We start from the raw sequence: 16,355 nt of genomic DNA, 5'->3' as shown, positions 1-16,355 counted from the left end.
AGTGAAAAATATCCTGTTCTTATTTCCTCTTCATTTACTAGTATTATGCTTTCTGAAATATGCTTCCAGGGGTATTTTATATACCTACAGTAAGAATATATGTGTATACGTATATAGTTATATACATGATCATTTATTTTCTCATTTTTTAAAACATAAGCCCGCCTGGACCCCCTGTCCATGAAATTCTCCAGTAAGAATACTGGCGTGGATTGCCATGCCCTCCTCCAGCGATCTTCCTGACCCAGGGATTGAAGCTGTGCTCTTAGGTCTCCTGCATTATCAAGCAAGTTCTTTACCACTAGCGCCACCTGGGACGCCCCTAACTAACCTTAACCTTAACTTGTATGAATACAAGTATACCTGAAGAGTTAACCGCGGGCTCAAAGGAGTGCACATTTTTCCTTTCAGTGTGCATGTGTGTACTAAGTTGCTCAGTCATTTCTGACTCTGTGCGACCTCATGAACTACAGCCTTCCAGGCTCCTCTGTCCGTGGGATTCCCCAGGCCAGAAGACTGGAGTGGGTTGCCATTTCCTTCCCTCGGGTATCTTCCCAACCCAGGGATTGAACTCACGTATCTTGCATCTCCTGCATTTGTCGGGGAGTTCTTTACCACTGGCGCCACCTGGGAAGCCATATCCTTTAAATACTTGTTATCCAATTTTCTTTTATGAAGATTGTTTCAATCTCTCTGTGGCATAAATGAATGTACTTACTCGAACACATCAGTGTATATTTAAACATCTTGGTGTTTCCAGATTGAGTGAGTAAAAGAATGCATCTATACCGTTTTAATTTGTGTTTCTTATTATTAGTGTGGCAGAGAAGCACTTCCTGTGTTAAGGGGCCATTTGTGTTTTCCTTTTTTATTTCAAGTGTTGATTCATACCTGTTGCCCATTTTTATGTCCAGTTTTGGATTTATCAGTTTCTAGAATCCCTTGGTATAATAAAGACATTTTCCTTTTTGTGGTTTGAATTGCAAATGTTTTTGCAGATCATTTCTTTTTAGTTGTTTCTTTAGGTGCATTCTGCTGTCAGAAAATTAAATATTTCTTTAATATATTTGATTTTATTAGTCTTTCTGATGCTTAGGATTTTACATATGTAGAAATACTTTTCCTACTTCAAACTTCCTCACGACTGCTTCTTGTACCTTTACTTATTTTAAATATTTAAAACTTGCAACCATTGGGAGTTTATCTGAGAATAGGATTTGTATACTTTTGAACTGTTAAGTATGGAAGTAGTTTGCTTAGCAAGCCCCTACTGTTAGATATTTACATTATTGCCAGTTTTTTCATTTTCTAAACAAAAGGCTAGATGGTAAATATTTTAGAGGGGTTTTTTTGTTTTATTGATTTATTTTTTTGGTCTCTCTTAAGACTATTTAACTCTGGAGTTACAATCTGGAAAAAACCATGGATAATACATATGTGAATGGCTGTGACTATATTCCAATAAATCTTTATTTACAAAAACACATGGTGGGCTATATGTGACCCACGTGCTGTAGTTTGCGAGCTCTTGTTTTATAGCGTGGGTTATTCCAATATATCCGAAATTGACTCCATGGTCTGTCACTATGTGAGGGCAAGTTTCCTAGCTGCTCAGCTTCAATTTCTTAACCTGAGAGAGAAAGAAACATATATACTTGACACAAGTTTTTGAAAGGCTCAAAGAAAATATAACAAGTTTCATCACGATTCCTGGCATGTAATGACTCTTCTCTGAATGGAATCTCCTTATTCATGTCATTTGATGGCTGTATACTCTTAAATGTCAGTCAGTCAGTTTTAGTAGGGCTGGGACTAGAGTATCAAAATAAACTCCATAATCAAGAGAAATTACATTTTAATGCAATATTTGCCATTGCTGGTTTTTACTTTTGCCTCAGACTCCAGTAGGACTCTGTACAGGACTTTGTTACTGACAATATCTTGTTGAACAATATCTTTAATTTTTTTTAATATTTTGCTCATCATAGGTTTTTTTTTTTTTTTTGCATTCACTTCAAACTTTAAAATACTTCATTGGAATATTATCTATTTTGATAACTGAGTTTTAGCGAGTGCTTCACCTTAATGCTGGCCCTTTTGATGCTTATTTATTGAGTGCTTTCTGGGTACTGAGTGAACCAAGCAATCAATTATCTAACATCATGGAGGTTATTTTCTCATGAATTGTATACTCGAAAGAGAAATGCACGAGGTCAAGGAAATACAGCTTGCATGAGGGGGCTATCTTAAAAAGCTAAGTTAGCAGAGTGTCCTGTGATTTGATGAACTGAAAGGAGTTTATGTTCCTTTTTTTCACTGTCGCTTCTGCTGATTTCTCCAGGTTTTCCTTATAGATCCCCTTCATTGGATGTTACCTACACTATAAATTGATTGAAATAGAGGAGAGTGTAAGTTGAAGTGAACTGTTCACAATGTGTCACAGAGGCGCAGAATCCATCATGTTGTTTTGGCTTCACCTCATAAATGTGGCACTTTATGTCTAGACATTTCCCCAGATGGCACTCAATAGTTAATACATTTTGGAGCATACATTCCTCCTTTTATAGTTGTTGCAGGAAGGGTGTGAATCATCCTGTCTGTACCCTCTGAAGTGCTTCCCAGACCCACACACCCCATCCACCCCAGCTCAGCTGTTGAGTGAACACCTCATAAAATGATTTTTAATTCCTTGTTCTTTTCCTCTCAGCCCTCATATCATGGGGTTGGTCTGTACATTCTTAGCCCTTGCAAACGCCGAACTCCTAAACTGTGTCTGGGAACGTTTCCCTGTTCCTTCTCATGATGGTGATTTCTCATAAGCTAAAGTAGCTTCTGTTCCACAACACAGTGTGAGGCTAGGTACTTACTATAGAGTGAAATGGTGTGAAAAAGGCCTTCCACTCAAAGACAGGAAGTCCCAGCATTGTCTGAGCCAGACTGAACTAGACCCTAATTGTCTGTCTTGTTTGCCCCACCCTGAGATGAAATTGTGACCTTTGGAAATCATGCATGGTCACCTCAGCAGGTCTTCCCTAGGTAGTGACTTGGTTGTGGCTTGTCGCTTAGGCCGAAGACTTCCGAGAGAGGCATCTGGTCCCATTAAGTCAGGGATTCCTGTCCCGTGACCTCTGTGTTACCCACTGTGGATTTATAGCCAGGGACTTCAGGACCTGTTCCTCTTTTTTTGTCTAAATGAGATCTTAAAAGCCTTACCAAGTTTATCCTCTCCTCTAGGGAGAGAGGAAAGCAAGGGGAATCAGGAGATATTATCCTTATACATTCCATCCAGCATGCGTTCCTGATTTTTATCTTTATAATTTGACATTTTCTTCCTAGTGATGAATGTGGAAAGCACTGAGTGATTTAACTGTTGGTATTTTTAAACTAACATTCTGATTATCTCCTGTATTTCTTCAGTCACAAATAGCAGAAAGCCTAATCAAGAAGTTTTGACTCCAAAGACACTTAAAATTGAGAAGTCTAGAGATGAAATTTGAATTTCAGCATTTGTTTGGTCAGGTCCTCTCCCTTCTCCTCACCGCCTGCCTTTTTCCTTGTCAGCTTTGGCCTCCACCTCATTCAGTCTTGGTTCAAAGTCAGTCCATTCTTGCCTCTTCTCTATTCCCATTCAGGGAGTAGGTAGGTTGTTCCCTCAGACTCAGAACAAAAATCTGGAGCCTGGTTTTGAATGTTGTAGTTCGGTTGCTAAGTCGTGTCTGACTTTCTGTGACCTGATGGACTGCCTCATGCCAGGTTTCCCTGCCCTTCACTATCTCCTGGAATTTGCTCAAAGTCGTATCCATTGAGTCAGTGATGCCATCTAACCGTCTCATCCTCTGCTGTCCCCTTCTCCTTTTTCTTTCAATCTCTCCCAGCACCAGGGTCTTTTCCAGTGAGTCAGCTCTTTGCATCCGGTGGCCAGAGAATTGGAGCTTCAGCATTAGTCTTTCCAATGAATATTCAGAGTTTATTTCCTTTAGGATTGACTGGTTTGGTTTCCTTGCAGTCCAAGGGACTCTCAAGAGTCTTCTCCAGCACCACACTTCAAAGGCATCAATTATTCATGCTCACCCTTCTTTATGATTCACCTCTCACATCTGTATATGTCTACTGGAAAAGCCATAGATTTGAGTATACAGACCTTTTGTCGGCAAAGGTTAGGTTGAATCCTATCAATTCACTTCAATTTAGTCATGTCCAACTCTTTGCAACTCCGTGCACTGTAGTACGCCAGGCTTCCCTGTCCATCACCAACTCCCAGAGCTTGCTCAATTCAAGCTCATATCCTTTGAGTCAGTGATGCCACCCAGCCATCTCATCCTCTGTCGTCCTCTTCTCCCTCTGCCTTCAATCTTTCCCAGCATCAGGGACTTTTCCAATGAGCCAGTTCTTCGCATCAGGTGGCCAAAGTATTCGAGTTTCAGCTTCAGCATCAGTCCTTCTGATGAATATTCAGGACTGCTTTTCTTCAGGATTGACTGGTATGATCTCCTTGCAATCCAAGGGACTCTCAAGAGTCTTCTTTAAACCTCCCGCCTAAAACATTTCCTCGGACCTGGGAAATCCCCTCTACGCAGTGCTTTAGTCCTGGATTAACGCTCCTTCCTGAGTCAATCTCTTGTCAAGGACAATGGAATTAAACTAATGGCCAGATAAGCAATCAGGTGCTATTTTTGGAGCCCTGGAACAGGGTCACATCATCCAGAATTTAGTTTTGGTTGTGGTTTCCAGATGAAAGTATAAATAATCATGCTTACCGAGCACTGTTAGCATGTGTCATGTACTGATGGATGCACTCTGTGTGTGATTATCTGTGTCATCCTCACCAGATCCTTGTGGTTACTTTCAGGACTGTATACAGTGAGAGTGAATGTTAGCTAAAATGACAACAGAATTTAATATGCCTGTTTCATTCTTCTAGATGTTACAGGAAGGTTTCTTGTAATATTTAGAACTCTTTGGAGTTTTAGAGATGATCTGGGGATCAGCAACATGAATGCTTTTTAGTCCTTCCGTTTTTCATGTATACAGTGTTTTAATGTAACAACACATAATTAGCTACCAGGGGTGGAAAATGCACCATAAGAATGCACCAGAAGAATCATAAGTTAAGTCCCATAAAGTTTTTTAATTAAAAAATAGAGTAGTTTAAATACATGCTTTAGATTTTGGAGAAAAAACATTAATTATACTGTTAGGTTAAAAAATGAATATACATTATTTTTGGATTGTTGCTGTTGGTTAAAAGTAGACAACCAAGATGCCTGGATCAAGGTAATGCTTTTAATGTAAATTCCTTGAGGGAGGCATTAATAAGCATATTTGACTAGAAACAGCATATAACATGTATATTAGTTTTGTTTTTAATTAGATTTAGACAGAATTCATTATTTTTAATGGCTTTTCATTAGTGAATAGAAACCATTATTTGGATATGTTATTAGTAAAATAAATTCAAGGTGTGTGCTTATTTTCTGCAAAAAGTCTCTTATGTATTTAAAGAAACCATTGTTTGGAATACAAATCATAGACATTTGAAACTCTTTGCTTTTAGACAAAAGTATGATTTATATGCTCTACAGATAGTACTTTTATCTCTTTTTCTCAGCTCAGGTATTAATAATGAACTATACTGAAGTGAGATGTTTTGCTTACAGTATACAAAGGTCTTATTGCTAACCAGTTATATTTGCTCCTCTTAGTTTTTCAAGTAATGTTGTTGGAGATGTGGAGGGGGTTGAGATGTGTCTCTCAAATTTTTATTTTTCTTTTAATGCATTAGCTTAGTTTGGGTTCAGAACGTATGCATATCAACCAAGTTCTTTGAGTTAAATATGCCTTAAAGAAGCAGTTCACATTAAGCAGGATCTCAGACATGAACCCAGATTTACAGTATTTGCCATTATTTTCACATGGGGAATTGTCTACCTTAAACAGGCCAGTTGGAATTAATCTCCAGTTGTGTGATTTATTCAGCCTCCTATAGAAATATGTCTTCCTGGTGCTAGTCCTACTGCATTGTAAGCATCTCAAAATGAGAAAATACAGTGACTTGTTAATGGTCCACCCTGGAGGTAGAGGTGGGTGCTTTTCATGCACAAATGAGCCATAAATTAAGCTAATAATGTTTTTCCTTAGCTATAATTTGTCCAACTTTTGAAGGTTTTTATGTAACCTTAAATAATGAAATATCCTTCTTTAGGCCCCCTCTCTTTTCCTTTGGCATTGCTCTGTGTAAATTTCTTTCTTACAAAGAGAGTATGACAATAAGCACAGCATTATCTGTAAATCAATATCCATCTCCTTCTTCCACTAGGCCACAGAGCTACCCCCAAATATATAACAGTAAAGTCAGTAAAATACAGATATTAAAATGTAGCCCACTTAAGAACAGTTAAGTTTTATTTGCTTTCTGTGAGTTTGATAAATATGTCGTCTTCTTTCTTCCAACCTTTATTCGGAGCTCATGGGTTTTCTGACTAATTTCCATGTTTGGTTCCATTATTTAGTCTCAAATACCACATTGCAGTTTTGGTCTCAACTCCTAAATCTTCTTTGGTCTGTGACAGTTTTTTATTGTCTTCCCTTGCTTGTCATCATTTCAAGGTTTTTAAAGGAATATTGGTCAAGTGTTCTGTAGAATGTTCCGTGCCTCAGTTTGGGTTTGTCTGATGTTTTCCTCGTCATGGGAGTTACGGATTTTTAAAAAAGAATCCGAGAGTGGTTCTGTACCCTTACTTACCACACCCTATCAAGATGTGCATGATAATCCGTGATACCGAAGGTGGGGTTGACCTCCATCACTTGGCTGAGGTGCTATTTACCGGGCTTCTCCATTAAGAGGTTGCCTTCCCCCCCTCCCCCTTTTCTGCCTTATTCTTGTGAAGCAAGTCCCTAAATGCAGCAGGTGCTAGGGTTAAACTTCACCTCCTGAAGGGGTCAGCAGTACTTTTGACTCTTGTCCTCTGCCCATGCGGGAAGCACTTGGACCTAGTAAGTTTCTGTCCACTTCCGGTGTGAATTTCTCTCCTTCAAGTGTGTCTCCTCTCTCCCTGTGTAGCGCATAATGCCTGCCTCCGCCTACCTTAGTCCTTGCTTGGGTTATTTCCTTCATTATATATGGTCGGGTTCTTGAGGGATTGCTATGTATTTTATAACACAGGAACAGTGGCAATAATCATACCAGCCACCACGTATCGAGTTTCTATTGTTTTTTTCTTATGCTGAGTATCTTCTGTGGATTATCTCATCTGATCCTCATAACCAGCCTTTGAGGTCAAATCACTGATGTTCCCCGTTCATTGTACAGATGAGCTGACAGAGGCATCTGTCACATCTCCACCCCCAATCACCATTTCTTAGAACTGAGCCTGGTACTGAGCATTTGTTGAGTCAGTGTTGAAGTGACTTTGGTGATGAAGTAATGAACAAGACTAAGTTTCCTCCTTGATTCACCTTCTTTGATTAGAGAGCTCTGCTAAAGTGTAGGAAAAATGAACGTCTTAAAAATGACCATTTCCCAAAAGGTTTTGAAAGCAAAGTTTTATCTCATTCCTTTCTTTTAAAAAACTTTCACTGCTGTTGGTGGACTTGTTAAGTTTGCACATAGATTCTACCCTGCATATCATGTCTTTGCTGATACAGTGTTACTGTATCACTGTTCAGATTAATGTAATGTCTTAATGAATAAATGAGTGTTTACTTTGAAAGCTGACATCTTGAGTCCAGGAAATGAAGACTAGGAAGAAATCAGCAGATAGAAGTGTAAAATTAAAACCAAAGTAATAACAGAGAACATGTCATGAGTGACAGACCTGTGGAAGATTTCTTAAGGTCATCTTCCAATTCATGTATTTGTGGTAAAATTATGTATACTAGGAGCTCATTGTCTATAAAGTTCTATGCTAGAGAGTAGAATCAAGTCAAACAATGTAGAGAAGGAACCTGTTCTCATAGAGTAATGAGCCGGTGAGGAAGCCAGACACTTAAGAATAAATAATTACATTCATGATAAGATGTCCTTAGGCAAACAAGAATCCATTGCCAGGAGAATACAGAACCCTGTGCATTTCTCACGAAAGCCTCCTTGGCAAAGGGATATTTACACTGAGGTCAAAACCTTCAGCCAGGAGTTTCGGATGTATTCATTGAATGTATTAAAAGGAAAATGCTGGGAATTCCCTGGTAGTCCAGTGACTAAGACTCCGCACGTCTACTGCATGGGGCATGGGTTCGAGCCCTGGTCAGGGAATTAAGATCTCCCTTGTGTCCAGCCCCAAAAAAAGAAAATATTTTTCATTCTAGATTGAGGGGAAGTCACTGTTCAATTCCCTTGGTACTAATCTGTTGGCAGTATGTCTCAATCAGATCTAATTCATACCAGACTCTTAACAGGTAAACAGGGAGTTACTCTTGGCAGCCAAGCTCCCCTGCGGTTTCTACCTCTGAGCCCCATGCTTCCCCATTTTGAGAAGATAGCCTTGCACATTAGATTGTCATGTCAGAGTTGGTGAACTGCTCTAAATAGGTCCAGCTGTTAAAATGCAGATATTCTAAGAAAGAGTCAGTAAGAAGAAACCAAAATGCACATGACTTTTTCTTCTTCTTTTAGGTGGGTAATCCCAGATCTGAGAGAGGAAAGCTTCTTGCTGATTGCTTTCCCTCCTTCAAACCTAGGTTTCAGTCAACCACAGTGGTTTGGTTTTGTTTTGAGTCATGTTTTTTGCTTAAAGGCATTATTCAAAGTTTTGAAAAACAAAGCATTCAATGCTATGAGACTTGTGTATCTGGAAATGATTAATGATATAATTCTCAGTCCTTTATAAAGTGTCTGAACACTGAAGAGATTTATACAGTGTGGAACGGCCGTGGTGCTTCAGCGTGAGAATAGGTAATCGATACCTGCAAGCTTGAAAAAAGTGTTCTATTTCCTCCACTAATGACATAAGGGGTTTTGCAAAGCAAGGGTGTCTGGAGCATGAAGCACTCCAAAGAAGAATTAATTTAAAATCTGAAGTGAAAGATCAGTTTCAATTAAAATTGCACTTGAGCTTTTATTGGGTAGAAGTGTGAAAGCAAGCATGGTAGTTGGCTTAAATCTTCAGATTTTTACCAGTGAATAAATGAATCTCACTGATATGAACCCTGATTATATTTTTATAGAGTGCTAACTTATATTTCACCCATGCCTGACAGATTATGAGAAATACTGTGAATGGCAAGTATCTATCAGAGGTTACAGAGTTTTTTTGTTTGTTTGTTTTCTTTTTTTTTTTTTTTCAGTAGGATAACTACCAGGTGTCTAGGTGTTTTTACAAATGATGGCTTATGTTCTTAGTTCTTTGGAGTCACATGTGTTAGAATTGGTTTTTTACCATGTATTTTTTTCCCATTGAGTGTAATTTTATTGTAGTAGTGAGTTTCTGAAAGACATAATATACATACATAAACACACACAATATTCTAGCACTTCAGTTTCCATATTTCCAACATACAGGCCCAGTTGTAGCTTAGCCAGAATTAACATAGTGCTCAGCTATCAAATACATCAACGGCACTTTATTCAATTTTTTAAGCAATCTTTTTGGTATGTGGAAGAAAATCTAGAGCAAATAGGATAATTGGAGCTATTCCCATCCGCTTTCATCTCCTTTTTTTCTTCAACTATATTCATGCAAGGTGAAACATACACAAATGCACACTCTGTTCCTTCGTGACTCATCTCACACAGTCTTAGGGAATTTGACCAAGAGGTGACATGACATGAGGAAACAGCCCTTGAAAATTCCTAATGTAGTTGGAATCCTACGGTAAAGGAAGTGGTGATGCTAAGTTTTTGCAGAAAGTCTTCTGGCACTTAAAATTGTGAAACGTGCCCTGAGGTCGCTAAATCTTTGCCCGACAGTGAATGTGTTCTTTCTGATCGTCTCTTTTATCTTAGTCTTTGGGATGAGGATTAGGGAAAAGGACCCAGGCATAGAGTGAGGCTGAGCTCTTTGCCAGACAGCCAGCATTTGAATCATTTTGGGGGCAGCTTTGTCAGTTACTTTTGCAGCCATGAAGCTTCCATTACTGTGACTGAAAAGGTTTTTTGTGGTCACCCCTTTGTTCATGGTACCCCTATTTGTATCTGCTGTGAGCTGTATCAGACTTAGGGGAATGGGGAAATCCATGGCCAGTGAGTGTGTGGTGGGTGTCGGGCTCAGGTGTGGACTCTTCCTTGGTAAGAGGGAGACCTAAGACGTCCTCCTGTCTTCCATCGTGCAAGGCTAAGCATGGAATGAGGCAGAAAGGAATGGGTTCATGGATGAGTTGATCACCTAAGGTTGCTTTGGTCATTCATCCTCTTTTATTTGATATGTGAAGAAATTTAAAGCTTAGAAAACCCCGCTAGGAATACAAGTATGTGTATATGTTTATTTATACGCTAAACTGTGTTGATTGAGAAGCCTCAGTTTTATCTTCTAATTATTTTACAGTTATTACATGCTGCTATATATAAAATAGATAATTAAGAAGGACCTATAGTATAGCACTGGGAACTACTCAATATTCTGTAATGACTTCTATGCAAAAAGAATCTGAAAAAGAATATATATGTATATGTATAATTGAATCAATTTGCAGTACAACCTGAAACTAACACAACATTGTAAATCAACTGTACTCCAATATAAAATAAAAAATTGAAAAATTATACTGTTTTGACCTATTATATATCTGGTTTTCAAACAAAAAATTTATCTTAATCTCTCTAGTAAATGATTTTTTTCTAGTTGACTACTTCTGCTTTTGTCATGTCACGAACGTTGTAAAATTTTCTCTCCCTGTGCCTGCTTGACACTCATTAGGGTTATGCATGATAGCTGCATTCTCTTTGTCTATTTCCATGGAATATGTCCCTCCAAAATCTTTATTTATATGAATGAGTCTAGTCTTAAGGTAGCTTTGTATCCCCAACTCCTATGACAGAGAGGGGCTGAGAAAGAGAAATGAGTGCCTTAATACCTAAGTGTTCAAACTGGCTATAGTGAAAAATCTCACAATTAGCCAAAGGAAAACCATATCCTATTGAGTACATTGTTTGTAGTGACTTTCATCTAGTGTTGTGTTGCTTTTAATTTTTTTTCCAGTTCAGAAATTCCTAGAAACATAACAAAAAGTTGTGTTTCATATAATGTTCACAATAGCAGAACATGCTAAATTGATGAAGGTGTTTTCTTGTGAATATGTTCTGTTTATTTTAGGAAAATTATTTTTAAAACCATTTTTTTTAATGTGAATAACTCCGACAACCCTTCTGCTTGATTTTCTTAATTGGGTAATAGAAAAAATGAGCAAATATTTGATTACAAATCAAGAAGCCAGACTATCTTAAGTGAGATTTTTTACTTACATTTTCTTGCCCTATCCAGCAAGTGGCTTGGGCTGAGCTTTCCAGTGCAGTAACATCGTTAGGGTGGGGATACATAGGAAAATGTATCTTGGCAGATGAAGTGTTTGACTTTTGTGTGTCTTATTCATTCCATCCGTGCCCTTTGAGCCACAGGAATTGAAATCTTGTCTTCTCTTAACAGGTGCCTACGGTCCTGAGCACTGGGTCACGTCCAGTGTCAGCTGTGGGGGCCGTCAGCAGTCGCCTATAGACATTTCGGACCAGCATGCGCGTGTCAGTGAAGAGTACCAGGACCTGCAACTTGATGGCTTCGACAATGAGTCTTCTAACAAAACCTGGATGAAAAACACAGGGAAAACAGGTAAACTGCATCTTCTTTACCTGTCTGTAGGACAACATGAAATGTTTCTGGTGTCTCTGGTCTGTACCTTAACCAGGACTTGTTCGTTTAGTTGTGCACGTTACTGTAGACAACATAAAGCTGAGTGAGAGTTCTGGAACTGACCCTCGGTTTAAGAACTGGCTGCTTGCTATACTAGCTGTGTGATTTTGGGCAAACTGCCTAACCACTTTGTGAGTAAAAGATTTTTTTTTTTTCAATGTGACAGGGTAAAAATATAAAGATAAAAATGTATGTGGATAATAATGTATATGTATCAATCTCATAGAATTGTTAAGATTTGAGTGGGTCAGTCCATGTAAATTATATAGAGTGAACTTTGAGACCTCTGTTCTAATATGGTGGCCACTAGCCATATGTAGCTATATTTAAATTTAAATTAATTAAAGCTAAGCAAGATTAAAATTTGTTCCCTTAGTTTTTGTAGCTGTGTATAGTTTTGTTTTTGTTTCCTGCCTTCTTAGGGTGTCTGTTTGTAGTGTTGGAAAGCAGAGGAGACACACACTAAGATCTTTGTATTTTGGGGGTAGAGGTGTAGGGGTCACCTTTATTTTTTTCCGGCTTTGTTAAGATATAGGACTTCCCGAGCGGCGCTAGTGGTAAAGAATCCGCCTGCCAGTGCAGGAAATGCAAGAGACATGCATTAGATCACTGGGTCGGGAAGGTCCCTGGAGTCAGAAATAGCAACCCACTACAGTATTCTTGCCTGGAAAATTCCTTGGGCAGGGGAGCCTGGCGGGCTACAATCCATGGGGCTGCAACGAGTCAGACATGACTGAGTACCTGAGCACACATTAAGATATAACTGGCATATAGCTATTTCATTTTTATTGGTCATTTCTCTTGCAGTGCAGAGGTTTTTATTTTGGTGAGTCCCATTTGTTTGTTTTTGCTTTTGTCCTGTGTTCTGTTAGTGTCATATCCAAATTATCATTGACATGACCAATGTCAAGGAGCTTTCTCTCTATGTTTTCTTCTAGGAGTTTTATAGTTTCAGGTCTTAAATTTAAGTCTTTAATCCATTTCAAGTTACTTTTCATGAGGGATGTAAGGTAGTGGTCCAGCTTCATTCTTGTATATGAATGTCTCATTTTTCCAACACCATTTACTGACAAGACTATCCTTTTCCCATTGAGTATTCTTGGCTCTTTTTGTCAATTATGAGCAAATAGTCGTATGTGTGGGTTTATTTCTTAGACTCTAGATTGTATTTCATTGGTTGATGTGTTTATTTGTATGCCAGTTCCATACTGTTTTGATTATCATAGCTTTGGAGTATCATTTGAAATTAAGAAGTATAATGCCTCCAGCTTTGTTCTTCTTTCTAAGGATTCCTTTTCTTATTCAGGGTCTTTGGAGGTTCCATAGGAATTTTAGGATGGTTTTAACTTTCTCTGTGAAAAACACCATTGGAATTTTGATAGGAATTTCAAAGAACCTGTAGATCTCTTTGGGCAGTATTGTACTAGTCACATTTCATATGTTTGGTAACCACATTTAGCTAGTGGCTACCATAACAGGCCACACAGTCAGAGAGCATTCTATCTTTACAGAAATTTCTACTAGACATCACCATGCCAAATGCACAGATGGAAATGCATTTCTTATCTTCCTTGAGAATTTGATTTGTTATTATTTGTTTTGTATTACAATACAGATGAACACTGTCTTATCCCGTTGTGTATCAGACCGGCAGTTTGATCCTCCGGCTTCCTTTTACCTACCTCACCTTTCACTTAGGGTCCATGAATATGAAATACCACATTTTCAGAATTGCTAATGCAAAGTGCTTCCTTCTTAATCACTGCCATGCAAATAACAGTTACAGACTGTTGATGGAAGTAGCAGAGATTGCCTTGCTGTGCCCCACTGTTTGATTTGAAAATAACTGCCTGAGTGTTATATTACATTTGTGCCTAGTGTTAACTGGAATTCTGTGGTGCTAAAGGTATTTTTTCTTATCTTATTTTTCTACTCTTATAACCCAACCCATTAAAACTGACTCACTCTCTCTCTCTTTGAAACAATTCCTTTGTAACCAAGGATATCAGTACAGAGCACTCCAAGCAATCCCTCTAGGAGCGTTGGCTGTGAAGCCCTCATGCGAAGCTAAAATGACTTCATTATCTGTCTTTTGGTCCCATTCATGTTGTGGGTCACTGAGTTGCCTTTAAAAAACACCACCACCAGCACCTAAGTGGCTGCACGTACAACTTTAGGGCTCCATCTACTTTGTCTGAACCAGCATTTGTCAGAGACTTTTTGTGGCTGATTGCTTTGGGTTGGTCTGACTTGATCTTGGAATTGTTTCCCACTCAACACAGTGGTTCCTGGCTTCGAGCTCTTTTTCATAATGTCCCCATAAACAGGTCTTCGAGCGTTATAGCAGGCTACTTTCTCCTGTACCTTGATTCATCCGTTTGAGCAGCTGCTCGGGACAAACCTGTATACCAATGATATTATTTATACACACCTTTTTACCTGCCCTTTTCTACTCCCTGAGTTTAGATGGTGTGTTTATAGCTACAATTCAGATCTTCTCTAGCAGTAGCTTTGCTGTGTGTTTCAAATGTGAGTGTCCTTTGGAGATCCGTGATGGGAATATCACTCCACAGTCAGTCTGAATGTGGTGGACCAGAGCTTTGCTATGCTGGGGTAATCGGATCTGGGGGATGAGTGCCACCTTGGTGCCACATTCCGGAAACCTGCCAAAGGCAATTTGCTGGGCTCTCTGATATGGTTTTCTACTTGACTTGAAACGCTTGACAGCCTTCTGCAAAGATAACATGTTTCAGTGACAGCTTTCAGCCTGGTATCTCCAATGACAGGTTTTAGACAAGTGTAGGGTTCACTCAGTGCAAGTTGATTCATGACCTTGGTCTTCCAGAAGCTTCTTATCAATCTCTGTCACTCTGCTGGCCTCCAGAGCGATCCACAAGTTGTTGCCTATCTGTGGGAGCATGCGCCTGACTTTAGGGTACAGCCATCCAAACATGAACGCAGCTGTCTCTGAAATTCAGAAGTACGGCTTTCTGAGAAGCAGAAATAAATCTTTTTTACTTCTCAAACTGTGCTTATGACATCAAAATTTATGACATCATACTAGACAGGCTAATAGCCCATAAATAATCAACCTAACATGATTCCATAGGAGTGATTTTTTTTTTAAAGTACCAATCATTAAAAAAAAAATTTATTTATTTTAATTGCAGGCTAATTACTTTACATTATTGTGGTGACTTTTGCAGTAGATTTGCATGAATCAGCCACGGGTGTACATGTGTCCCCCATCCTGAACCCCCCTCCCACCTCCCTCCCCATCCCATCCCTCTGGGTTGTCCTGGTGCATCAGCTGTGAGTGCCCTGTCTCATACATAGAACTTGAACTGGTGATCTATTTCACATATGGTAATATACATGTTTCAATGCTATCCTCTCAAATCACCCCACCCTTGCCTTCTCCCACAGAGTCCAAAAGTCTGCCCTTTTTATGCGTCTCATTCACTCTTGTATATAGGGTTGTCATCACCATCTTTCTAAATTCCATATATATGTGTTAATATACTGTACTGGTGTTTTTCTCTCTGACTTACTTCACTCTGTAATAGCCTCCAGTTTCATCCACCTCATTAGAATTGATTCAAATGTGTTGTTTTTAATAGCTGAGTAATATTCCACTGTGTATATGTATCGGAACTTTCTTATCCATTTGTCTGCTGATGGACATCTAGGTTGCTTCCACTTCCTAGCTTTTGTCAACAGTGCTGCAGTGAACATTGGGGTATGCAGTGTTAAATGTGAACATTGAATTGTATTTTCTGTTCTCTTAAAAGAGTTTTAGTGTATGTTTCTCTAGAAACTTGGGTGCTGAAAAACCTGTCTTGTTCCTGGTTTTTTTTTGAATATGCATGAACCTAGGAACAGCTTTATTCTGTTCTTAAAATGTCAGATGAGTTCATAAATATTCCAGCATTTTTAGAGAAATGAAGATCCATTTGCTTTGTCTATTACTCCTGGATCATATAAATTGAGTTGAACACAGCACAAATACAGGGCAGGATGCTGTGTATCTGAATTAAATGTGGGAGTTGATAATATCAACAGTGAATAGTATTGATAGGCAAGCTGGATAATATTTGTTAAAAAAAGAGTACATATCATTGTACTTTAGTTTTATAAGATTTGACTGAGGAAATTGAATAAAGGGGACACAGGACCTCTATATTATTTCTTAAAACTACATGTGGATCTACAGTTATCAGGAAGATTAAAAGTTTAATTAAAAAAAAGTGTATCATGAGCCACATTGTCTTTGTTATCATCATTCATTTTGGATCTAACTTTCTTGCCTAGATGCCAAAAAACCTTATTTTTCTTCAGTCATTAATTTTTGAGCCCCAAAAGTCTTTCCTTGAAGCTTGCACTTCCACAAAATAAATTCAGGAAGAGATACTCATTTTTTCTGTTGGAAATTTACAGGTCACTTATCTGTAAAATAGACTGTCTCTTGGATATTAAAATATGAATACAGAAAGTTAATATTTAAAGCGGCCTGTAACA

At 38.6% G+C, this 16,355-nt stretch overlaps 1 protein-coding gene across 3 annotated transcripts in view; it reads left to right on the top strand.

The window, feature by feature from the left end:
• Nucleotides 1–16,355, top strand: part of PTPRG (protein tyrosine phosphatase receptor type G) — a 755,472-nt gene that overhangs the window by 413,332 nt on the left and 325,785 nt on the right. For all 3 annotated transcript variants that reach the window (XM_065933358.1, XM_065933359.1, XM_065933357.1), the window contains exon 3: nt 11,577–11,756. In XM_065933358.1, coding sequence (XP_065789430.1) covers nt 11,577–11,756 — 180 coding nt within the window. The remainder of the gene's footprint in view (nt 1–11,576; nt 11,757–16,355) is intronic.

Source organism: Muntiacus reevesi, chromosome 4, assembly GCF_963930625.1.
Source record: "Muntiacus reevesi chromosome 4, mMunRee1.1, whole genome shotgun sequence".
NCBI lineage: Eukaryota > Metazoa > Chordata > Mammalia > Artiodactyla > Cervidae > Muntiacus > Muntiacus reevesi.
The sequence above is the reverse complement of the archived record's forward strand: the minus strand, read 5'-3'. Positions and strand labels throughout refer to the sequence as shown.